Genomic DNA, 25,348 nt, shown 5'->3' on the forward strand with positions numbered 1-25,348 from the left:
TCTGCATGAGTTACAATTTTTTTTTGTTCTTTTTTTTATATAATTGTTGCAAAATGCAAGAAGTTTTTTTTCTTCGTATTTGTGTGTGTATTCAAAACCGTTACTGTTTGCATTATTGCAGTAATTCGTTAAAAGCCACAAACAAAAAACAGTTAAATTATATTACTATACACTTTATGGGCGTTGTACGTGTACAAAAAAAAAAGTAGAATGTAGTAAACTCACATAATGTAATATTAAATTTAAAAAAAAAATATGTTCAAACTACATACATATATGTTGAGAGCGTGTTATAAGTGTATGGTAACACAATTGGAAAATAAAATTCATATATCATAAACATAATGTGTGCATATTTGTGTAAAATATAAATTGTAACATTAATAAACATTATTGTTGGCCATATTTCGGAACGCAATGAAATACGAGTATAAATTATTAATAAATATACATATTTCGCATAGATATGTGGTGTAATCTTTAAACACTTTTCTACTTACATACAATATCTTCTTCAACTTAAACTTCTTCTTCTTCGCATATACTTCATGATTTAAAATTAGCAAAATTGGAATTATTATAGCGACTTCAAAATATTATAACAAAGTTGGAAGAAACAGAATTTCGCTAAAACATAGTTAATTCTATACGATAACTTTTAGCTTAGACATGGATTGTATGTATTGTATGTTAAAAATTCCCGGTTAAGTCCATTTTAACCTAACTTTCTTTTGCCTTGCCTTGTTGCAGATTATTGAATTTATATAAAATTTTATATACTTATCACTAATAAAATAATGCATCGATTTGTGTATTTTGCCTTACTACTATTTTCCACAACATTGCGCGCATTACCGCTATTTCGTAGTTGTTATTCAATTGTTGTTTATTTCGTACATAAAATTGCCAAAGTTCCTCTTTAGGCAAAGTACATGACCTTTTTCGTATCGGCATGCACCGTTATAGCACGTGCCATTGCGCCGGGTGTGCGGTCTTCTGAGCAACCGCTTTGATGAGATCCTTCGCCGGAATCGTGTTCCTTCTCAACTAAATGATATCTAAAGAAGAAATGGAGGGATGAGTATTATTTTTTTTTAATTAACAATGGCAACGCAAATTGAGAAGCTTCAGACGGGAGAGACGAGTCTTCTCTACAAAAAAAAAAACAAGTAATGAAAGGCTAAGTTCGGGTGGAACCGAACATTTTATACTCTCGCAATTTATTGATGTCATTAAGATAACACATTTTGACCCATATATTCGGTATAAAGTCCAAAAGAATAACGAAAATCATAATACAGTTCAACTTCCATAACTTGAAGTGCTCTAACTCGAAGTTCTCCATAATTCGAACTATTGAATTGGCAATAGAAGTCAAAATTCATACAAATTACCTTCTTTAGCACGGAAGTCTCTCTAACTCGCAGTTTTTTTGTGGATTATGGTGATTCGAGTTAGAGAAGTTCCACTGTATATGTTATATAAGGGCTAAATTAATTCCTGAAACGATTTCACTAATTTTCACCATCAATTTACACTATATGCAAGAGTATATGCTTAATTTTGCTAAGATAACTCACGTATTAACCGATATATGCGGTATAAAGCCCACCGTATTTTTGAAAAATGGTATATGGAAGTTAGGGGAAGTTATGACCCAATTTTAACCATTTTTTGTACAGAGACACACTATTAAAAGAAAAAGAATTGTGTCTGAATTACATTAAAATATCTAAGAGATTTACTGATATTTTCGTTGAAAAACTACCTTTAGGCACTGAGGGCTTTATGTTCGATATCAGGGACTTTTTATAACCCGATCTCGACAATTATTTCACAAGTGATACCTCAACTCAAGTTCAGTATTTGTATAAAGTTTTATTCGGTTATCTTCATTGGCATATATTATAAAGTGAAGGAATCCGATGGAATTCAAAATTGACTTATATAGGAAGTATTATAGTATTCAGTCCGAGTTATCAGGGTGTTAAGAAAATATTATATATCAAGTTTCATTGAAATCGGTCGAGTAGTTCCTGAGATAGGGTTTTTGACCAATAAGTGAGCGACGCCACGCCCATTTTCCATTCTGAGTGCAGCTTTCTTCCGTCATTTCTCTTGTAAAATTTAATGTTTTTGTTGTTTTCCGTTAGTGAGTTAACGCACTTTTAGTAATTTTCAACATAAACATCATATTTCACATATTTTTATGGTTTATAAAGGGATACCTAAGGGAAGTGAATGCAGAATGTTTGGTCTATATAGCTTTATTAGTTTGCGAGATATATACAAACAACCAATTTTGGGGGCGTGTCGACGCCCATTTTCCCCAAACAAATTACATCCGAATATACCCCTTTCTAGTGCGATCCTTTGTACCAAGTTTTATAGCTTTATTTATAGCTTAGTTATGGTACTTTATCAGTTTTCAGTTTCCTCCATTTTGTGGGCGTGGCAGTGATTTCGCACATTTACGAAAGCAACCTTCTTAGGTGCCCAGTTTCGTCAATTTATTTAAATTTTTACTCAAGTTACAGTTTACATGGACGGACAGACGGACATCCGGATTCCAACTCTACTCGTCACTCTGATGGCTTTGGTATATACTTTCCTTAGCTACTTTGTTGCGAGAGTATCAAAATTAGAATGTCATAAATTATAAATATTTTGCAAAAAAAAAAAAATAAACTTTCTCTTACCTGGCTCTGAAAGCTACTAAATGAGCATAATAGGCGGGCGCTGGTATCGACACGGAGCGTGTACACCTTACATAAGTGTGACACAGTTGATATGTCAAACATTGGAGTTCATCGGAATCAAAATGATTGTCATCCCATAGTACGTGATAATGCGAAGGTCGACTTGTACCCTATGGAAATACAATATCTTAGGAAAATGTCAAACAAAGTATGGCGCCAAACTATACATACCTGTATGCCTTGATGACTGCAAAGATAAAAGTCGAATTCGGTCGGGTGTGTAATACCGACATCCACAGTGGTGCCAGCCGGTATGTTGCCAGATTTGCCGCTCTGTTCTTTCTTCTCAGCGCAGAAGAGACGTGTATGATGTCGCTTTTGTACCACAATAAATGTAATGCCCGGACGATATTCAGCTTCCAGTTTGATGCACGCCTCGCGTATAGCGGTTAACTCATGTTGCAATACGTGGGGAAATTGACCCTCGGACACACCGTCACGATATAATATGATGCGATGTGGCTTATAACCGCCAGTCGATTTGTAAAACATAATCAACAACTCGCGAACCATGCTGCTCAATTCTTGTATAATCTCCTGACGATGCTGTTGCACACGCACTGTGGCGGCATAACGCGATGGATGAGCATCCATTGAGCCAACAACCGCTGCAATTGATGGCTTCTTGTTATCACCGGCTGGTGGATGAGTGACATCGGCGCCCAGAAAGATAACTGGTTCATTGAAAACTTTCGGGCGAATTGAGGGTACCAATATCGAATTGATACCGCCCAATTTAACATTAATCTTTAAGCATAGATTCGACAAAGTTTGCGGTGAAGTTTTATTAACATTCTTTGCCTGAACGCACTGTGTTGCCATGCCCAAGACCGTATCGCCAACGCGTTTTACTTCAGCTTTAAATTAGTAAATTTATAAAGAAAGCGATAGATTAGCACTATGTTTATCATCTAAGACAAAATAATTGAATTACCATAAACAGGAGTCTTTCCTGGCAGCACAACCACGACCAACTGCAGTGCATTGAACGAATTCTTCAAATATCTAAACATGGGCTCCACTTGATCTGGACCAGTTGCGTATTTGCAAAAGCACGGCTGTCCAATAATGGGCATACCAGCGTCGTTTGAAATTTTTTGCAATTGCTGAGTAAAATTGCGCAAAGCATCTTCACGCACGGTCCTTTGCGGTGCGAAACAAGCAATAGCCCACACACGAATTTCCACGCCGGTGAAAAATTGTTTACCGCGCATATCCCAGACACCCTGATTGGGTGAAGCCAAACTCACCTTATTCTGAGGTGGGAAAAGTTGCTGTTTGGAAATAAAAAAATAATGTAATTGAACAATTTGAGAGGAAAAAGTCAACTTCCAAAGAGGTGAGGCAAAATAACAGTAAATATAAATTTACAAATTTATTTTTATTTAAAGAGCACAAGGAGCATTTGACTATGATAAATGTTTTTTTTTCGATTTACATACATACATACATATATGTATAACCAATAACCTCCAATTTACACATATAACTCTCCAATAATGCTTTGCATATTTACCTGTCCAGTCATACTTGATACACGTCCCCCATATTGTAGTTTCGGCGGTGGTAGTACACGACCACGCACTTCCATCATAGAATTAGAAATGGTCAAACCGAATTCCTGCACGTAAGAATCGTTATTGAAATCGGCTCTCTTCACTAAATTGTTGATTTCACGCTCACGATCGGGTGCCGAACGAGCTGTAGCTTTAATCATTGTCGATGTTTGCATATCGGTGAGTTTTTTTATGCAACGTTGACCGGCGACAATATTACAAACCTCCAAGGGTAAATATGTATGCTTATGTTCCTGTCCTACCTGAAGACATGGCAAATGTGGATAACGTAATTTCATACGGTATTTATCCAAGAAGTACTTGGCTACAGTACACTCAACAGTTTGACCATTCTCTAGCTGAAGGGGGAACCTAAAATAATTTTACATGAAAATCAATATAATATGCATAAATATAGAAGATGTATGAAAAAAACTCACGATTGCATTTGTGCTGGACGACGTGTTACATTACAAACACGATATTTGCGACGCATGGCTCCACAATGGGTAATTTCAATTTTAAGACCTTTGATTTCTTTTGTGAATTTGACACGCTGTGAATCTGTCAGTGGTTTTCTTTGTTCATTAATATCTCGTATATCGAGTACTTCGCACATAAAATCTATAACTGGCTGCGCCTTATAGAATGCCGTTGCCGAAACTAAATTATAAAAACAAAATTACAAAAATTTAAAACTTATATATATGTACATAAATCAAAAATTTAGGAACACCCACCATCAATATTCAACATCATCTTCCATTGGGATGGACGCACACTCTGATGGAAACCAAACCAAACCTCACGACCGCCACCCAAAGGATGGTAGTAACCATCTGGCGAGCTAAAGAAGCTCCGTCCCACAGGAGTATACGTCATGCTCGGCAAATGTCGCATTACGACATCTAATGCAAGTATTGCATCGTATGGTATCTGGCGTGTACGTCCCTCCAGAGCTTCTTCTAAATTGAAAAGCGATACTTGAGCCATCCATTTGATCGTTACACGGAAAATACGATCTTTCCCCTCGCCTGGTAGCGTGACTTCCAATTCCAGACGATCGTTGCCTATGGGCAGCGGATCGCGCGTATATAAATTATTACGACCGTCAAATACTGGCTTTAGTACACCAAATATTTTGCTGTATGCATGTACCATAGTCTCTATGATTTCACGATTCACTTTGCGCGGACACTTGTCCGGCTGAATATTGATATCGTAGTGATGTACATAGCCGCGTGGCATAGACACTTGAAAGTGATTGGCGCGTAAAACGATGGGTCGACCTTCTCGTCCCAGATTTGGTCTACGCGGACACGTAAATACTGGCAGTTCGGGTTGCGTGGTGGGCGAAGCAGCAGCTGCCGCTCCCAATGGCGAGGCGACCGTGGAGGCCTGTGTAGCCAGACCTGCGGCACCTGCGCCACCCACAGTTGCGCCTCCAACGGCCACATTTTGCGCACTCGGGCTGGTCACGGCGGTGGGATTCACTGATGAACCGGTAGCTGGTGGCGCTGTATAAGACAAACATGTTGTGAGTTGCACAAGATATAAGCAAATAAATATAAACGAATAAGAACTACAAATACACGCAATCGATCTACTATATATAAAAGCTTCAAATAACAAATAAACTATTTAATGTCAAAATGCGATTAGTAATATAAACTTAATTTCAAATTTACTAGCGATTAGTAGTAATACGATATTTAATAAATAAAAAAATCTGCAAAGCTAACTTCAAATTTAAAATTAAAAATATATAGATACTTAAGGCTTGAAAGGCCGAAAGTCGGGGCTCATTTTCATAACAATTTCAAAAAAATTCCATTTACAATTCGAACAAAACTGAAAGTATTTATAAGTGTATTCTGGTTAATTTTCGTGCTTCTAGCACAACCACAGCTAATAACTTTTTAGCTGTATTAAAATAATGATTGGAACTCATTATTCATTGGACTAAGATATTTGTAAAATTTATTAAGGAGTTATTAAATTTAATATATAGTTACATAGATCAATAAATCGAATTGTAAGAGTAATATAAAATTAAATCAAATAAAAATAAAATATATTATTAATATAAGTGAACAGTTCAAACTAAAATTATTGATTTTACGGTTACATGTTATATGCTAATGCTTACAAATATATGAAAATAAAATGGATTATCATTACACACAGGCCTTAAATTTGCTATAATTCTGATTAAACTTTTTTTCTCCAATCTGCTAATTAATTATTATGTAAACTATGTACATGTAGCAGATACCTAGGGCAGATATCGTCAGTGAGGCCTCATAATCTCTTAAAATTCATGTCAAGCGCAGGCATCCTATACGATGACTACAACTCATGGAATACGTAAGGGCACTCCATCTGATATCGCTAAGGACCATAAACATAACTGGTCTATGCGTGGCCTGCAGGCCTACCAGACCAACCTAACCTCTTATTTCTGAACTTTTATAAGGCAAGCTGAATGGGTTGAAAATATGAAATATATCGTACGGGGTTTCTTAAATACATTTTTAAGATTATTAAAGACATGAAGAAGTGGAAAAGTATATTCAAGTAGTTTCAAAAGCTTGGAAGCTGCCGATGGACGTCCAATAACCGTTGCTGTTACGATCGATAAAATTATTTCGAATGACCATACAACTCAGTAAATTGATATAGATTACACTATAAAGATATCAAAATATCATCGAATGATATTTGAAACAAAAACGATAAATGGAATCCCCTTTGTGGAGACAGCGAATCAAGCTTGTCTATTATATTCTAACTTACATTTTTACACAATTTATACATTTTTGGCGATACATTTAATGCATTTTAAAATGAATAAAAAATTATTTTTAGGTTAGTTTGTCAATTTACAAAACAAATATATACATGTTTAGGGTTATTGTGGAAATCGAGTGAGATTTGCAAACCAACACTGATTTTAAATGTCACAGCATCTAATTGGATTGACAAAACGAAATTTTTTGATTATTTCTGATAGCGACACCAATAAAATTGAGTCACACAAATTCACAAATTCATAAAAATTCGAGTTGACATCAAATCTACAATATAACATTAGAATTCCTGACATCTAATACAAGTTTTGAATGGTTTCAATTCTGCTTCCAAAATAACCCACTTGATATTGTTAGTAATTATGAAATACAATGGTTTTATGTGTTTAGTTGCAATCATGAGTTTAGGAAATAACGTAGGGAAGAAGACAACAAAACAAATAAGAAGTATGCAGATTTAATGGTATAATAAGAAAGCAAAAATGAAGTTCGAGCAAACAAACAAAACTAACGGAATTTTTTTTTGTCAGCCAATATAGAAAACAATACAAATTACTAATTTCAAAATTTTCAATTTCTAAAAAATTTAATTCAATTTACATGTGAGGTTTTCGAAACTGGTCTGCGATTGAGTGGGGCTCTGAGGCCGCGGGGGCGAAGGTGTCCATTGAGATTCTATAATTAAAAAAAGAAAAAATCAAAAATTATACATAATTTAGTTGTAAAAAGAAAAAAAAAATAAGAGTGCATAAAAAGTAAACAAACAAAAAAATTTAATGTGAATCCAATTATCCATTAACGGTGAATTCAATTAGTTCGGAAGGTTGGTGATAGGATAATAAAATAAAGATATTAGTATAATTAATATTATACAACGCAGTTCACCATAAAATCAAATGCGTATTTATGTATATATAAAATTAAGCTTAAATCTAAAGTATGTATGTACATAGATATGCATAATACAATATACCGTATACGGGATATATTATAATACTTGCCATATGGTGTAATTATAAATATGTCCACTTAAATGTAACATTTTAATATATTTTTTTAAATTCAATATAGTATACATATTTTATATAAAAAAATTAAAATAAAAAAAAAATTCAAAGGCTCGCCTGATTATTAATAATCTTCCCTCTACCATATTTATAAAACGGCCTTATATAATGAAAATATCATTTCAAGTCAGATCTATGTTCAAGAATTATGTCTAATGTGAACCAGTATATTTTAATAATTAATTACTTTCATTGAAATTTATCAACATTTTGCAAATGATAAGAATAGTTAATATATTTTCGGGGAAGCTACCATTCAAACATAAACTTATGTATGTATTTCTTAATATAAATATTTTTTAAGTGAATGACGTTTGACCTTTTTTTAGAAACAAAGTTAATTTAGGTTAAAATGTGTATTTTTCATCCATTTCATTAAAAATACCATGATGTTTTTAAACTGTGACTATTGCTTTTCCACGCAGCTGACTAATTTGTATTAAAGTCTATACTGTGAATTCGTTTCGTCAATTTCTTTTATTCCTATTTGATAAGATAACATACTTATGTATTAAAAAATACCTGCATAAATACATATGTATAATTATTTACGCTCATACATATATACTTACATACTTATGTATAATTTAAAAAAATAATACACATGTCACTGTACATACATACACACGAATTAATGTAGTTGGTGTTACACCTTTTGCTATACATACAGATGTTTGACCGAGTTTTTCTTCCATTTTTATTTGCTATTATTTGATAAATATACAAATAAATTAAGTTCTTCAAATTTCTTAAAAAAATATCTCAATTTACTTTTATAATATGCTATTCAAATCCTGTTTTAGTTAAATTATATCCATCGAATATGCCTACTCATAAAATATTATATAAATAGAAGTAAATTATTATATAAATTTAGCAAACTCTCTACGAAAATGAAGCATAGTAAACATTAATGGATATGATGATGGATGACAAATTAAAACAATATCTTACTTAAAAACGCCTTATAATTTCCCTTTAAATTGCTATTCCATACTTTTGGTATAAATATTATTTAATTATAAAATTTAGACTTATATTTTTTTAAACTTTTCTCCCCTTGTACAACATTATATAAATGTAACTATATATATCCAGATATGTTAATATGAACTTTTAATTTAAGTCATTTTTATATTAGTGAACCAATCTGGTACGTTTCGAATTGTCATAAGTTCTTGTAAACATAAAAATTGAAAGTGTCACGTTTCTTCAGAACACCACCTGAATATTATACTCTACTGGTAATTAAATGTGAATTGTCCCCTCTTCTATCGTAACAAGCAAAGAACTCTTTACTATTTATTGGGGCATGATCAAGACTCTTATGGCGAACATCAGTCAGAAGTCCTCAAATTCGAGGAAAACCAACTCCACATACAAAATTAATTTTTACACTATATAATAAATAATACTTATGTATGTGGAGAATGAAAGAGAACTTTTTAGTTTTAACAGAAGTTCTTAAACTTTGTAAAAAGATGACATTTTTACATTTAATCTTTCAGTTCAAATATTCCTCTATTATATTTTTATAGTATATGTATGCAAAATCTTAATAGTAAAGCTGTAATATTATACAGTATGTTAATAGTAAGGCATTTTTCAACAGTAATTAATTGTTAAATTTAGGAAATTTTGAACTTACGCTGTCCGTGTGGATACATTTTTAGAAATTAATTCTAGTACGATTCGTAACTTTATAGTTTTACTAAAATTTAAAAAGAGTCTATTTCGTATTGAGTTGTTATTGTTATAATTACCACAATTCTAACTTGCTTTAATTTTTTATTTTTTTTTTTTTTGTTTTGTAATATTATCGAATTTACTTCAGCACATTTGCTTTTATTGCTAAATAAATATTTCAGCCTTCTTACTATCACTTAAATGTTGGAATTCGTTTAATTATCTTAATTCAATAAAATGTTATGGTTTTAAGTTTATTGTTTAGCTGCCTGTTTGTTGTACACAAATACACAAAATTCTGTATGTATTACTATTTGTGGTGACGTAGTATTTAGTATGAAGAACTGAATATTCTCACATTTATATTAACCTCACTTAACAGACACTTTGAAGTTAATGTTGAACTACAAACTTCGTTTTTAAATTTGCAGTAATCTAGAACACAATCTCAGGCACAATATGCATTATATATATTTATATATATATATATATATATATATATGTAGGTATTTATATATTTATGTATATGTAGTTATATCCTTTTTCAGTTTTTCACTCAACGGCGTATGCTCATTTTATTGTAAGTAAAAATGCTTTGAGAATCGGTTGTTTGTTTATACTGGGAATAAGCTGGCACACTCGATTATCGCTCGTAACTGTGAATTCGATTATTGAAGGGAATATGTCTAGCGTTTTCCCCCTTAAATGGCAGGTAGTAATGAAACGGAACACAATAAAAGTTCAACTTTCGCGGTTAATGGCTTGTATTATTGACCTCTGCTACTGATCTACAGCTGCAGTTTCTTTATTCCCGTTTTAATAATTTGGCTGCTGCTGCTTCCGAGTGGGGCTCCTTTGATTTTTTTAACGCACGAACACACCAACCGACTGAAGACGTAAAAATGTGCTCTGCTAATTTCGAGAACGGATTTGTGATAGTTCAACTATTTTTACACACTCAGTTCATACACAGATAGTTATTTAGAACAGGCCCCAAACTTTTTTGCTATTTTTTTTAACTTTGCCTCCAAACATTATGCAAAAAATTCAATTGAAAATTTCAGCAGCAGCACTCGAAACAATTTTTTCACGATTCTCAACGTTCTTTCTTTACACGACTTTCCTTAGTCCACCACCTTGCAAATCTAAACGAGATTTCGAACTGAGAAACAAAAGGGTGTGAGTGAACAAAATATAATTACAGCTAAATGTTTTACAGTTTTCTCTGTTCCACATCAGCGAGTTCTGCTCCACATCAAGTCGAAGGTGCTATATTCGAAATATTTCGAACATTTATGTACAATATCGTAAGCAATAAGTGTTGCCCATTGCTCACATTGCTTTGCATATTATGAAAGATGTTAATATTTCATATGTTATTTACTATTATAAATGTCCCTATAATCTCCATAAATTATATATTTAAAAAAAATTTATTGTAGATAAAGCTTTCTATCTAGTTTTAAATAACAAATTACTTTTTTCCCTCTATAATATTTTTGAGAGCCACTGTAATAGCCTAATAAAAGCAGCTCTGTGTTTATGATAGTAAATGTCATGCGTTTTGAAGTGAGCATAATTTGACATAAAAAATATTATAAAACCAGTAAAAGCGAGTACGAAATATACACAAATTATTTTATTAAATAACTATAATATAGAAAAGTTACAAAATGTCGATACAATTCAGTGGAGCTTTGAAGCGGTCAAACGGTATAATTGCCGCAATAAGCAAACAATTGAAAAATGTAAATTTAAAAGGAGTTAAACGGATAACTGTTACGTTTGATCCATATGCAGAAAATGTGAGACCTACAAGGTAACTATTGCACATCGGTTTAGGCTATATTGCAACTTCCTCCTCATTCCCCAATTTGATTTAATATTGTTTGACAATGTCAAAATAATATACTCATGGATTTTGTGGCATGCGCAATACGGAGGATCAACTGTCAAAGTACTCGGTATATAGAATGTAGAATTTCGAGATTATTCATGCACATTTTTATACAATCGACAAAGCAGGACCGTAATAACAGCTACACACAAAATTAAATAAATTTTAACGTTGAACACTTACCGTACACTTTGCCAATAATTCGAACAGCTGTATTCAATTGTAGTGTAGTTCCGAGATCTGAATAAGAGATAGGTAAAGTATGGAGCTGTCCTGGTCCTCCCGGAGCGAGCTCACGCTCCGTGGACATCTTTGTGGGTGTCGGTGTCAGTTTGAGGCCTTTATTTTTCCTTTGTCAGATATATCGATACAATCTGTTTCAATAAAAATAAAAAATAAATTTAAAGTTGCATTCTAGCATAGTATATGAACACTTATATGAATATGGATGTAAAAAGTATATCATTCAAATCATATAATTCTTCTTTAAATCATATATCATATAATTCTTCTTTATGTAGGGATTTCTTGTCTTTGCTGTCAACACCTAAGATATCGCTTACCAATCCCAATTGCATTATAAAAACAGATGTGGTTTGCAATCGTCAACCTTCGGAAGTTAAATTTTCTTTAATTGATTCCGCACAAGGTAAGTTTAGACATTTTAAAGAAAGTACAACTCTAATGGGTTTCTGCTTTTTTTTCAGAAAAAGCACAAGTGAAAGAAATTCGTTTTGTCAGCAACAATTTGACAACACTCGAACTTTTGCAGCTTCTTAACAAGCACGTATCTGTGCTGGCGCCTGTTGAGGAGATCACATCCAAGGTAGCTACTAAAGCAGAGAAACAAAAGCTAGCAGGCGGCGCTGGTGGTAAAAAGGGTTCAAAGAAAAAATAAACCTGTAGCTTATTTAACAATATATAGCGAAACATATTCTATATCAAGTGCTTCTTCAAGTTAATTAAAAAATGGTGAAAAAACACAAAGGCACTTTAGCTGTAATTGAGCAGATATACGAAGATATACCAGCTTTTACCGACATTTTCACTGAGGAATCATTTTATACGTTCGCATTTTGTTTTGTATGCGCTACTATTATAATAGCATTCATACTATCAAGATTCATTACTTTAAAGCCTGTTGAATTCTAATTTTCAAGTCATCAAATGTTCATAATAAAGATGTCTATCATGTATATATACATTTGGAGTTTTACATTTTAAATGCGATGCTTTTCGTTAGACAAATTTGATATACTTATTTAGAAAGAAACTAGGTATAGTAATGGCTGTATAGATGTTTTTGCAAAAACTGCTTGGAGTGAAGTTCATTTTGCTTCTTAACTGGGAGCATACAATTTCGATAAATATAGAATGCAGTAAAATGAGAGATTTCTATGGGATGGATATTTGTGGACCATCCATAACAAACTTCACTGAAGTTGGAAGGAGTTATATTTCTGTCAGTGTATAGTTATAATTACGTATACATTAGTTATCTTTTAAGAAGAGTCTCAGAATTACATTAAAAAAATTCAAGTTCTTGAACATGAATCTGTATGTATGTTTGAAAGTGTATATTTATGATTGTCTTTGAATATATTTATAAAATAAACCGCCAACTATTAGATGATGAATGCATAAAGAGGAACACAAATTGTCGACCAACTTAGATGAAGTCAGCTATCCAGTTTACAGAAATGATAGTAAGTTCGCGCAACTAGTTATTCGAAGTAGAAAGGAAAAGACAGAAAAGAATAAACTGGATACCAATGTGTGTACACTATTAAGTATGAGCGTATTTACTATTCAAGTTACAAACACGAAAACTTCCATTTCAAGTGAAAGTGAAAACGAGAGTGACAGTGAACCTTCGCCAAAAATATATCAATAGAACGCAGACTTTCGGCTTTTAAATGTGCTGGTAGCTAGCTATAAGATGCATTGTTAAAGCTCGACAAAGTAAAAGCATTAAACATATTAATCGAAAAATTCCTTAATAAAGTAAATGTTCCAAAAACAAATTATTACTTCACCTTACATAAAACTAAGCTTTACTGACAATAATATTTAAAAAAAATTAGAAAACATAAAAGATTATGAATTTATTGAATTATTAATAATTTTTGTCTGTTCAGTTATACATTTAATAAAAAAAATACTTTAATGCAAGGTTTACAAAAAAACTTGCGAAACAGCTGATTTGCGTCAAAACAAATCAAATTGTGAATTTCTTGACTAGATTGGACACGAAATTTAAGGCAGTAGTCTGCTTTAGAAGCCGAAAAAAAGCGTTTTTATAGCAATTTTTTTTTGAAAGGGAAGGAAATGATTGCGGTAAACGGAATTTTAAGACGATAGTGTACTATATTTAAGGCTTAAAAAACAATATTTATTATTAAAAAATATTGAAATTTTTTCAAAGTTGTAAGTATTTTTCTGGAGCGGCTGGAGTCTGCACTTGTAAATCGGTGCCGGTGATGGAGGTCGTGCGATGCATCTGAAACAGTCGAACCAAATTTTTTTTTTAATTTTTATAAGCTTCTTTTCTTTATGAACTAAAAAAATACCGAAGAAGTTATAAAATTCCAAATTTTTTCGAAGTTTGAAAAAAAAATTCACTTTTTTTAAAAAAAAATTTACTTTAAGTTGCAAAACAAGTAGTTTAAATAATACTTTTGTCCAACTTCAACTACTTTTGTCTAGTTCAAATAGAAGATAATTTAATACTGAAGCTAGATCACTTTGGTTTTTTTCGATCGGACATATGTATATTCTTTTTGCTATCGCCGACACCGTTTTCTAACACTTGTGAAAATGAAAACTCGAGAAAACGCGCTTTAAAGTCTGTTTGAGCGTTCGCACCTGCTCGACGCTCGGCCACTAAAACTGCTCTAGCTTCGAAAATATGTAGAATTGGCTTCTAGAATTTTAAAGACATATTTTTGGATAGTTTTGGAAGAGATTTAAAACAAAACAAAAAAATCGATTTTTTGAAGCCTGTAAAGCAGACTTACTGCCTTAATAAATTTGGATTTGGATTGCATTTTTAAGCTTTGGAATACTTTGAATATAACTCTGCAAAACAATTGGATCACCCTCGCAATCATCGGACCTAAATTCCATTAAATATTAATGAAAACATCTTGACTGAAATAAAACAGAAAAGCGGCGTAATTAGTATCGGCTTCTTAAAATTGATTTAAGAATTGATTAAGAATCCAGAAAGTCGCTACCCACATTATTTATTTTATTCTATTCGAAAATACGATTTTTTTTCGAAACGCATTCAATGATTAGGTCCAAGATTTTTCATATTAAACAACGAAATAAAATAAAAAAATTTGAAAGTAATTTAAAATTGTTTTTCAAAATATATAAATTTTTAAGGCGGTTGTTTATACATACATATTTACATACCAGTATGTGGCATTCTTTTAAGACTAAGAAAAGTCTGAACTCCAAGTATAAACGTTGGTATAACTAAATATATTTCAATAATTGTATATACCATATGTAAGTATTGGTGCGTGGTTTTGTGATCCCGCTTATTTCTCATTGTAATTGGTTAAATACCCCCTTTTTGGCATAACAGAATCGAACTTGGAGTACAGACACTAATAAAAGTGAATAGGAAGCTGAACAGATTATACATATTTATGTATACATATATATATAGAGTTTATTAAAAAAAACGTCGATAATCTCACTATAAAGAGTACAAGTAAAAATGAAAATGTATCAAAGGAGAAAGTTGTGCTCTCGCTAAAAGCGAAAATTGTGGAAGGACAATGCTTGTAAGCTTAGCCAAGGGTGTGTTTAGTTATGTTTGGGGAGAATGTATATACATATGTAAGTATGCAATTATATTATGTACAATAAATGTTCGTATTTGTATACATACATATATGGTAAGATTTTCAAAAGTCAATATAAAAGAAACGTAACCTTTCCCAAACTACCATTATTTGCGCCATTCTATACCTATCGTAGCATGGGTATTTTCTCTCAGAGCAGCTTTGATAGCTGAAAGGACAAGCATAAGAACAGAGCAAAAATAATATACACATACCGATAACACGTCAGCTGTTTGAAAGAGATAACTACATGTATGTAAATATTAATGTTGCTCTCTTGATGTGCATAGTAAATAGGAAAAAAAACAAAAACGCAATAATAACAAAGTATACTTATATTCTGACATTTAAAAAATAGTTGTTATTTACATATGTACATATATCAAATATGGATGTAAGTTTTCGTACAAACTTATATGAAATGAAATAGAGTTTTTGGCGCTTAAACTTTATCCGGTTTATTTTCGATTCAAGGTACACGTCTTAATGTGGTCCTAGAAATACTGAGCTCTATACGTTTTAAGCCCCCAACCAACGACCTGTTCTCTCTTACTCCGAGAACTCCGTAGTAACGAGTTTCGAGCGATTACGATAAATATTTCAAAATAGCGTCCGCCATATTGGATCCGATAATTATAATTTAAAAAAAAAACCGACACCGGATTCCTAATAAGCGACCTCGAAAACACCGGAGTAGCGAGTTTCAAGCGAGTCCGATGAAGTTTTAAAAACGCTGTCCGCCATATTGGTTTTCTGAGATTATGTCAAAACCCTGATATGATGCGGTTGAATGGACCTCGGATTCGGATTCTTGTTCTTAATTGGCGTAGGAACAGCTGACGCGGTTATTACCGAGTTTACAATAGCGCTCCCTTCAGTTTGGCGCCAATTGGAAATCCCAAGTGTTGACAGGAGAAGGACTCCGCCTGGTCATTCCAACGGAGTGGAGGTCTTCCTCTTATACTGCATCGAACACTTTCAAAGCCGGAGCGCTTTCGTCATTCGAACAGCATGACCAAGTCAGCGTAGCCGTTGTCTTTTCATTCGCTGCACTATGTCTATGTTGTCGAATAACACATACAGCTCATTGTTCCATTGTCTGCGGTATTCGCCGTTGCCAATGTTTAAGGGATCATAAATCTTACGCAAAACCTTTCTCTCGAAAACTCCTAGTGTCGTCTCATCGGATGTTGACATCGTCCCCACTTCTGCAGCATTAAGCAGGACGGGAATGATAAGGGACTTATACGAGTTTGGTTTTTGCGACCCCAAAAACATAAGGCACACATAGTAGCACCACCAGTTCATGACAAAAAAAATTCTGTGTTATTGCAAGTGCGAACCTCGACAGTTTCAAAAACGTTCGCATATTCCTTCATTTTGCATTGGCGGACAATCTAACACCAGTGTATCGTTTATCCCGGACCCGGACTTTATGCGCTCAAGGACTGTTAACTCGTTTCGACTATTACCGCCACTATTTCCCATATACAGTGGAACTTCCATAATTCGAAATTCTATAACTCGAAGATCCCCATAACTCGAACTTTTGGAGTGGCAATAGCGTTTAGAAGAAAAATTTCATACAAATTTCCTTTCCTAACTCGAATTTCTATAACTCGAAGTTCTTCATAACTCGAACTCTTGGAGTGGCAATAGAAGGCAACTTTCATACAAATTTCGTTCCATAAATCGAACTTTTTGGTCAGGACATAATACAACATTTAAAATTTTACTATCGAGTCCCTCTATATCGTATGGAGGCGAACAAAAAATATAATATTACACTTATAGATTTCATAAATCATCTAACAAAGGCATGGGATATAGACGCCAAGAGCCAAACAATAGCAAAACACAACAGCAAACATCTTTTATCGTATATCCATAATTATAATAATAATTTTGCGAAGTAACTAAATAAAACAGTGTATAAATAAATATTTTACAGCTTTTTGGAAAGTTGTATGTTTTAATTAAAGTCGAAGTCTCTCTAACTCGAAGTTTTTTTTGTGGGTTGGGGTGATTCGAGTTAGAGAAGTTCCACTGTATTTATAGTAATAGACAATTGTATCCAAACTAGCTTAAAAAGCTTGCTTTTGTTGTTTTAAGAGTTGAAATAATTTTGAGGAATCACTTCCGGTTAAGTACCAGACTATCGTAGAAGCAACATTTGTTGGTGGTATCTTTCCTTCCCCTATTAAGCATATTCTGTTTGTTCTGATACCGAAAAAGAATTGAATCGTCAGTTGTTATCAAATACTTGAAATAAAATAAATTTAAATAAAATGCATGTTATCTAGCATAGACGTTAAATAATTTTATAATAAATTTGTATACATAGAGTACATCCATTCCTCATATTCTCTTTCTACACTTTAAGATAAACTTCGGACAACCGACACGTACTCTTCTACAACAGCCGCTTATAAGTTTGTTTATATAAATCAACTGGTTTAAGAAGAATATTAATACAATAAATTAGTATATTTTGAAAATCAGTCGAGACTGAAGACATTGCAAAATGTTTAATTTTATCACAATCAAATCAAATCAAACAAATGTGCATGTATGTACGTTATACAGAATAAGTATAGAGCAGCCATTTACATAAACGAATATATGTAAGTATAGGCATATTGTTTGTGGAGCATATGTACATGTTTGTAGGTATGCACTTCAACGTTTTAACTTTTCACGGTCACCATTCCAGAAATTTTTAACTTGCTTTAGACAGGACTTGAACAGATTTTGTTTACCCAATTATGCCCCGGAATTTAACTAATATCTGAATAATTTATTGTTGTTGTAATCAAACATAATATTTTTAGCAACTTTCTGCACAACTTACCTTATCGATTGTTCCTGTGATTGAGGTAAAATTCCAATTGGAGTTAATAAGCCAATTACTTTGTTTAATTGTTGTCAGTTTTTTTTATTTTATTTTGTTGTTATATTTTTGTTGAACTTATATTTTCTGCTGTTTTCTTTTTCAACAATATTTTAAGTTAATCTTTCAATCGTTCCAAGATAAATAAGTTCGGTAGTATTTGTCGATAAGATAATATATTTTGTTCATACGAAATTTGTACTGCATTTGTTTCACTTATTATGTTGATTATTTCGAAAACGTTCAGATAATGTTATTAAGTCATATTTTCATAACACGAAGTTATATGCATAACATGAAATACATAAATTACATACAATAAAGACGCGCGACATTTTCTCAATTTTTCAGCAATAACAGGTACATTTCACATTTAATTTATGATTTTCAATTAAAAAATATCAGAACTGCAACTCATGATTTTTCATATTTTAATTTCATTTGTTGAAACTCCTTTTTTGATAAGTTTTAAATACTGCAAATATCCGAAAAACAAACACATTTCATCAGCACAAGCGATAAAACGCAATTTCTCGTTTATTCCCACTAGTAGCAGAGCAACGGCAGTGACAGCAGAGCAGCTGCGACAGCGACGACGCTTTCGCTCCCCGCATTCGCCCAGTTGTTTGTTTTTTGACTTGTGGGCTCCACACAACACACTAACAAACAACGATACCACTATATGTATGATACGCAGCAGAGGTCGCCGGGCCGGCTACCTAAACTTTGGATGGGGACGAGAGCCGAGTGTGATCAGCGGTGTGCGACAAACGAACATAAGCATTAAGGGCATGGGGGTGTTTGGTTGGCAGGTGGGCAAGCAGGAAGACGAGCGGGTTGATTTTTCCTATCTCGGCTTTTCACTTTTGCCGTTTTCGTGTTACTTTATTGCTTGTTCCCTATTAATTTTAACTTTCGTTTCTAAAGACATATTCAAGTAAAAGAAACATGTACCAGTATTTTTCGTTTTGCATTAAATTTATATTGTACGTATGTAAGTATGTATGCATGTATGTATATAATATACATTCTGCGCCAACTTGCAATGAACATTCATAAATAGCTTTTTCAGGCCTTGCACTTCGGATATTTTATTGGTGTTTTCGCTTTTGAACAACCGTTTCTATATGCAATATAAATCAGTTTAATATATACGTTACTTATATATATATGTAAGCTCTCTCTTTAAAACCGACTACTCTCTTTTTTCTTGTTGTTGACATGCGTCTAGCTGGTTGCAGGTATACATACATACATATATATACATATTTATATACAGTCGTGTGTATATTCATATGTAAATAATTCGCCAACCAAACGGGAAAAAGCGAAGTGCAGTACGAGAGTACACAATACATTATCAAATATGTATGTATATACACAACTCTACCCGCACAATTGGCTTATTGTTGTTTAACTATAAGCATTCCGGTTTTCATATACTCTCGCTTCGTCGTTTGTTTTGTGATAAGAGCACTGCGCCAAGCGCACATAAACAATATGCATATATGTACATTCAAACTATGTATATGCATATAAACACACCACTTGTTGTTGTTATAAAAAATATATATTGTTCAGTTTGCCGTATATAATAAATATATCGCACCAATTCTGCCGCCGGAATTTGCGTCAATGACAAGCAACGATTAAAAACAAATTGCGCCGAGCGAAAAGCTGTGCGACCATCAATTGTGAGCAAAAGCAAGCACAAATAATATACATGTGTATGTATAATAAACGCCGATGTTGTGAACAAGCTGGAAAACGAATAGGAAACTGGCTAAATGATAAACCCAAAAACGAAAGAGTAAAATCAAATAAGAGAGATTATGTAAGAGAGAAGCTTTATTCGAAATATAATATTTGCAAACGTCGCATAATCTTAAATATTTTCTATAAAATATAGAAGTGCTATGTTTTATCAATATGGGATTTATCCAGAATATCCTGAAGATATCTATGCATATACAAATTCGAGAATTATTTTCATGCAATACATACATATTTTCATACAATATCCTATAAGAGATCTCTATGAGACTTCGAGTAGCAAGTTATCGTATTATATATATAATAATTACAATGAAGAGGTACACTTGGCAAAAATGCTAAGTGAATATACTAATATAAACAAAGCGTATGACGATCTGCAGTCGCGGATAGGTGGTCATCATTAATTTAAACTAAAATCTATTACTTACTTCTGTACCGGGTGGATCTGTTACTTAAGTGTAATCGTACCGTAAACATCATTTTGTACACTGCATTACCATTTTAACATTTTAAGTGTTTTGAAAGAATTCATCAACACTGCAAATGTATTGAAATAGTGTCAAGTTATTTAATTTGTTTTGATTGGAACAATATACAAACGTATTGTAATTTAGTGTTAAAAGTTTCGAAATGCATTACGAAGAGCTGGAAGCATTAGATCCGCGTAACCCCACTTATACCACACGAATTGAGACACCACCGCCACACAAAGTTGCGGTTTTAATTTTGGTCCAACAGTACTTGAAAGTTAAAAATGCCGCCACTGATGCCGGTGTCGCTTATCCTTTGCAGGCACGAAGGAATTTCTGCATGCTACTATTAAAATTGATACAATATCCAGATATGACATACAATGATTTGTATCATTTGCTCACATCTCCACGTTATAAAATCAATGCACTACATTTGGAAAGTTTTGAAAAGGCCATGTGCAATATTTTTACTCTTGGTATTGAAACACTATGTGATTTTGCTGAGCGTCAGAATTGGGATAATCTTTTATCTGAGGAATTAGGTGTCAGTCAATTCAGTATTGTTGGGCTATACATACGACGTGTATGCGTTATACTGGAGCGTATGACATTTCCCGAAATTATGGCTCTATATAAGAATATTTGTTTATACTATGAAAAAGGTTGGTGGTTGCTTGGTGGATTATCCAGTTAGTATCCGATAAATCATATAAAATTTTCGTTATAGGAGTACGCACGCTGGCTATTGGTCCACGCAGAGTTGGTGGCGCTATGACTAGTGTGCAGGATAATTTGTTTCCTCGTGCTGTTGGTCGTGGGTCTGATGAGCCTTGTAACACATTAGAAGAATCTGCGCTAGATACCGAAACTGTACATCAGGATCGAAATCCTCATAGTAAATGGTCACCAAAACAAGCAGACCTTTTTGTTGCACAACAATGTAAATTGTTAGAAAATAATGAACTTCGTGCTTTGCCACCAATCGATCTGCAAACGAAAATAAATGAAATCATACAGGATAATCCGCTAAATTCGCAAGCTTATTTTCTAGGTTATATGAATCAATTAAGACTACGCGACTTCTATGGCGCAATGGATGCTCTGCACAGAGCTTTTGATCGTAGTCCAATGCAGACAGCCACACAATATGAACAAAAGGTAAGAGTTATTTGGTAATAAATATAATATAGTATTAATTCTACATTTGTTTATTATTGTAGGGTTTCCAGTACTTCAGCGTGAACTTAGCTGTGCTCCATGCATGTTTCGATCACCGCCGTGAAGCATTAAATGCACTCAAGGAATGTATAATGCTAGCACAGGAATGTGGCGATAAACGTTGCCTAGATTTAGCTAATTCTTGGTATTGTCTACTGAACAGCAACAAAATAGATCCTTTTGAAAAAAGTCTGCCAGATATTCAGGATCCCGGTCTAGTGCAGTCACTGTCATTGGCTATCCAATATGTAGTAAAATTTGGAGCACAGTGTGGTTATTTACCGCTCGATCTTTTTGAATTGTTACTGAAGAGCGATGAACTCAATAATAAGAATTCAATACTAGAACATGCTTCCGATTCTTTGGCATTAAGATCTGCGCTTTGGTGTCTTTATGGACGTCATGAAATCTCTTCGCTTTATGCACAATTACTGCTACAACTGAAAAAAACCTGGGCATTCGGTGATATTGGTAATTCCGAGAGTGTTAGTAAAGTACTCGCCAGTCTCTCATTGTGGTTGAACGTGCAAGGGGAACATCAAATGAGTGCAGTCGTACAGAGTCATGCACGCAGTCGTTTTCCACGTTATCCAAACGCCAAAAATTGGATGATCAGCGAATATCATATTATCATTCAGCAATGTATATATCGGTGCCGTTGGCAGGAAGCGCTTAAAGCATGTAGTCAGTTGTATTTATTGGATAAAAATATGGGAAATCTTCAACGTGCAGCTGTATATATTGCGAAGGGATATTTCAACACAGCACGACGTATTATTGGTAAATTGCTGCACAGTGCGAACTTGGATGTTTTGACTCAGGTGCGTGTTTTGGTGCTACAAGCACACACGACAATTGGCGAAGATAACGTATCATCCGAAACGGCCGAATTTCTTATACGCGCTTCTGTATTGGCAACATCTGCATATATGGAATATGAACAAGCTGTTATAGACATGGTATTAGCACAAGTGCTGCTAAAAATGAAAATGCCACAAAAGGCATTTCAAGCAGCTAAAAATTGTATGGAAAAAATTCATGAGAATGGTGGTATTTACGATCGCGCAAAAATGGATTTTATATTCGTCTGCTGTATGGTGGCAGCCAGCGAAAGTGATGAGCGCAAAAAAGTGAATTTACAAAAAGGAATTTCCATTTTGGAGCGCGCTGTGGAATGTTTTAAAAAACTGGAAGCTCATGCTAAAGTTTTGGACATTTTTGTTTACATTGCAAAAACATATCATGAACTGAATCAATTAGCTGAGCGAAACAAATATGCCTGCAAATTCAAACACTATTATTCAGAGTACCCCATCGCAAGGGAATACCTTGGAATGGCTTTTTAGTTACGGACAATAGTTATATTTAGTGCATAGCTATTTATTATAGAAATTAACGTTTTACAAGCGCAATTCAAATTCGGTATATTTGAAATATGAACCATTACATTGATTGTGAATTAAAAGTGACTTTATTGAAGAAAAAAAGGAAATTTAAGTAAAAATTTCATTCGTGGTATCGAGTTCGGAATTCCGAATTCATGTAATTTTATGCGAAAGCCTTCTAAGCTTACTTTGTAAAAATACAAGCGTATTTTTTTGGATTAAATTTAGATTTTAAATAATATACAGACGCAGATAATTACTATATATTATATATTTTAATGGAAAATCATATATTTATATTTTTGTTGTCTCATTTAATTGTTTGACACATATGTATTTAAATTGATAACTATTATTTTTTATCAGTTTTATTATCTTCGCTTTCATTATTTTTCAATGGCTCCTTGTCTTTCTCGGGTTCTTTGGCTGCTTTAGCAGTATCCATGGTAGCACCGGCTGGCAGTGATTTCTCTAAAGCCTTAACGAAATCCTCCAAATTACCTGCATATGCAGCTGCCACAGCTTCTGGTGTTAGTTCAAATTGTGAGACCACAGGGCCGAGCTGTGCAGATTGTAGAGCATTTGAGAACAAAGATAGAGCTTGTTGGAATTGCGGTGAAGCAATTGTATCCTTAATTTGCTGTTTTTTATTTTCATCGGCATCTTCGCTTTCAGGCAGGTGTACTGATAAAGTTTTTGCTCGTTCTGGATCTGATATTATTTGATTAATAGCCTCCGAACCAGTTAGAGCAGTGGATAAATCAACACTTATGGTACGACTGCCTGGGGCTGCATTGAATAAAAAAATAAATATGTATTAGAAATATAACAAATTATCTGTAGTGTAGGAACTTACTTGATAAGTTTGCATTGATATTGGTAGAAGTTGCACCGGCAGCACTTCTATTACCCTTTCCTTTTGGTGCTGAAGGAGTTTTAGGTGCCGTATTTGATTCTGGTGTGAGCAGATTACTTGCAGTACTATTGCTGCTTTGGCGCGCAGGTGTACGCGAGCTATTTTCAGCACGGCTAAAATTTGTAATTATATCAATGTAATGATTTGATTACAACTTATTTTAATATAAATATCTTACTTCATTGAACCCAATAAAGAGGTTAGTCCGCCCATTTGACCAACACCACCGAACAGTTGCATTAGTTGCTGCTGTGACATATTGTTCAACATGTACTGTAAATCGCCATTATCACTATTATTACGTTGTTGTGAAGGTGGGTTATTCATTAGTTCGTTTACACGACGACATAGCTCATCGTCTTTTTCGACTTTTGGTTCTTGCATCCAGAAAAACATGCGCCGTGAAGATGACTTAAATTTTAATACATATACGCGTCCAGTTTTGCATTGCTCAACGCGTTTAAATTCAAAATCGTCCGGAAAAACAATTAAGTCATCCTCAACCTATAAACAAAATATTAAGATGCATTAGTAATGTTTATTATTATTTTTTTTTTTACTTACCTTGCCAGTGGTGCGATCCTTCCAGCAAAAATGCATAAGACCATCTTCACTCTGTGTTAGATACACTAGACCTTTGCGAGCATCTGGATGGACCATTTTGCCTATCATATTCATCCGACCTGCACGAAACTCCACTAAATTGGAGCTACTGCTAGTATTTCCACCACCGATACCGCTCTGACGACCGAACATTTTTTCCTTTAAGTTGAAAACTGAGAATTTGTACTAATATTAAAACAATAAATATGTTTGTTTTGTCTATATATATACCTTCACAAATAGTTATCCAATTGAAATAATTTTCAATTCAATTTCTTTTAGATTTTCGTTGCCTTTTACGAATGACGAGCAACTTTTAATGTCAATTTCATCAAATTCATATGTCAAAAGCAAGTTCGATTAGTGGGCACCAATGGTCGATAAAGCAGTTTTATAATAATTTCGATGATGATTTTTATTTTAAATATTTTCTTTTACTGTGAGTATGTTCTCAC

The 25,348-nt window shown here is 33.5% G+C and overlaps 5 protein-coding genes across 10 annotated transcripts; 3 read left to right on the plus strand and 2 right to left on the minus strand.

The window, feature by feature from the left end:
- Nucleotides 1–524: 524 nt before the first annotated feature.
- Nucleotides 525–20,039, minus strand: Eif2c2_0 (protein argonaute-2). 4 transcript variants are annotated; one of them, XM_029042918.2, is made up of 11 exons: nucleotides 19,913–20,039; nucleotides 18,484–18,737; nucleotides 11,959–12,149; nucleotides 7,726–7,800; nucleotides 5,056–5,832; nucleotides 4,756–4,978; nucleotides 4,276–4,687; nucleotides 3,694–4,033; nucleotides 2,931–3,616; nucleotides 2,700–2,869; nucleotides 525–1,058 (listed from the first exon to the last, which is right to left on the minus strand). In XM_029042918.2, the coding sequence occupies exons 3-11, from the start codon at nucleotides 12,083–12,085 to the stop codon at nucleotides 920–922; spliced, it is 2,949 nt and encodes a 982-aa protein (XP_028898751.2). In that variant the 5' UTR covers nucleotides 12,086–12,149; nucleotides 18,484–18,737; nucleotides 19,913–20,039; the 3' UTR covers nucleotides 525–919. The 4 variants fall into 4 exon arrangements, with proteins under 4 accessions (XP_028898751.2, XP_011189086.2, XP_011189087.2 ...); XM_011190784.3 differs by lacking the exon at nucleotides 19,913–20,039 and having other exon boundaries at nucleotides 18,484–19,079; XM_011190785.3 differs by lacking the exons at nucleotides 7,726–7,800; nucleotides 19,913–20,039 and having other exon boundaries at nucleotides 18,484–19,079.
- Nucleotides 11,431–12,977, plus strand: LOC105216340 (uncharacterized). The gene is made up of 3 exons (XM_011190782.3): nucleotides 11,431–11,697; nucleotides 12,297–12,424; nucleotides 12,483–12,977. Exons 1-3 carry the CDS (start codon nucleotides 11,552–11,554, stop codon nucleotides 12,671–12,673), a joined length of 465 nt encoding a protein of 154 aa, XP_011189084.1. The 5' UTR covers nucleotides 11,431–11,551; the 3' UTR covers nucleotides 12,674–12,977.
- LOC114804450 (uncharacterized) lies at nucleotides 12,745–12,977 on the plus strand. Its single transcript, XM_029042919.2, has one exon. The coding sequence runs from the start codon at nucleotides 12,745–12,747 to the stop codon at nucleotides 12,925–12,927; it is 183 nt and encodes a 60-aa protein (XP_028898752.1). The 3' UTR covers nucleotides 12,928–12,977.
- Nucleotides 20,040–20,579: 540 nt separating the features above from the next.
- LOC105216338 (anaphase-promoting complex subunit 5) lies at nucleotides 20,580–23,638 on the plus strand. Its single transcript, XM_011190781.3, has 3 exons — nucleotides 20,580–21,433; nucleotides 21,499–21,929; nucleotides 21,992–23,638. Exons 1-3 carry the CDS (start codon nucleotides 20,929–20,931, stop codon nucleotides 23,333–23,335), a joined length of 2,280 nt encoding a protein of 759 aa, XP_011189083.2. The 5' UTR covers nucleotides 20,580–20,928; the 3' UTR covers nucleotides 23,336–23,638.
- On the minus strand, nucleotides 23,628–25,280 carry LOC105216336 (proteasomal ubiquitin receptor ADRM1 homolog). 3 transcript variants are annotated; one of them, XM_054233982.1, is made up of 5 exons: nucleotides 25,125–25,280; nucleotides 24,855–25,066; nucleotides 24,469–24,794; nucleotides 24,231–24,403; nucleotides 23,628–24,163 (listed from the first exon to the last, which is right to left on the minus strand). In XM_054233982.1, exons 2-5 carry the CDS (start codon nucleotides 25,044–25,046, stop codon nucleotides 23,727–23,729), a joined length of 1,128 nt encoding a protein of 375 aa, XP_054089957.1. In that variant the 5' UTR covers nucleotides 25,047–25,066; nucleotides 25,125–25,280; the 3' UTR covers nucleotides 23,628–23,726. The 3 variants fall into 3 exon arrangements, with proteins under 3 accessions (XP_054089957.1, XP_054089958.1, XP_054089960.1); XM_054233983.1 differs by having other exon boundaries at nucleotides 24,855–25,052; nucleotides 25,125–25,279; XM_054233985.1 differs by having other exon boundaries at nucleotides 24,855–25,079; nucleotides 25,125–25,263.
- Nucleotides 25,281–25,348: the final 68 nt, after the last annotated feature.

The sequence above is a fragment of the Zeugodacus cucurbitae genome, chromosome 6 (genome assembly GCF_028554725.1).
Source record: "Zeugodacus cucurbitae isolate PBARC_wt_2022May chromosome 6, idZeuCucr1.2, whole genome shotgun sequence".
Taxonomy (NCBI): domain Eukaryota; kingdom Metazoa; phylum Arthropoda; class Insecta; order Diptera; family Tephritidae; genus Zeugodacus; species Zeugodacus cucurbitae.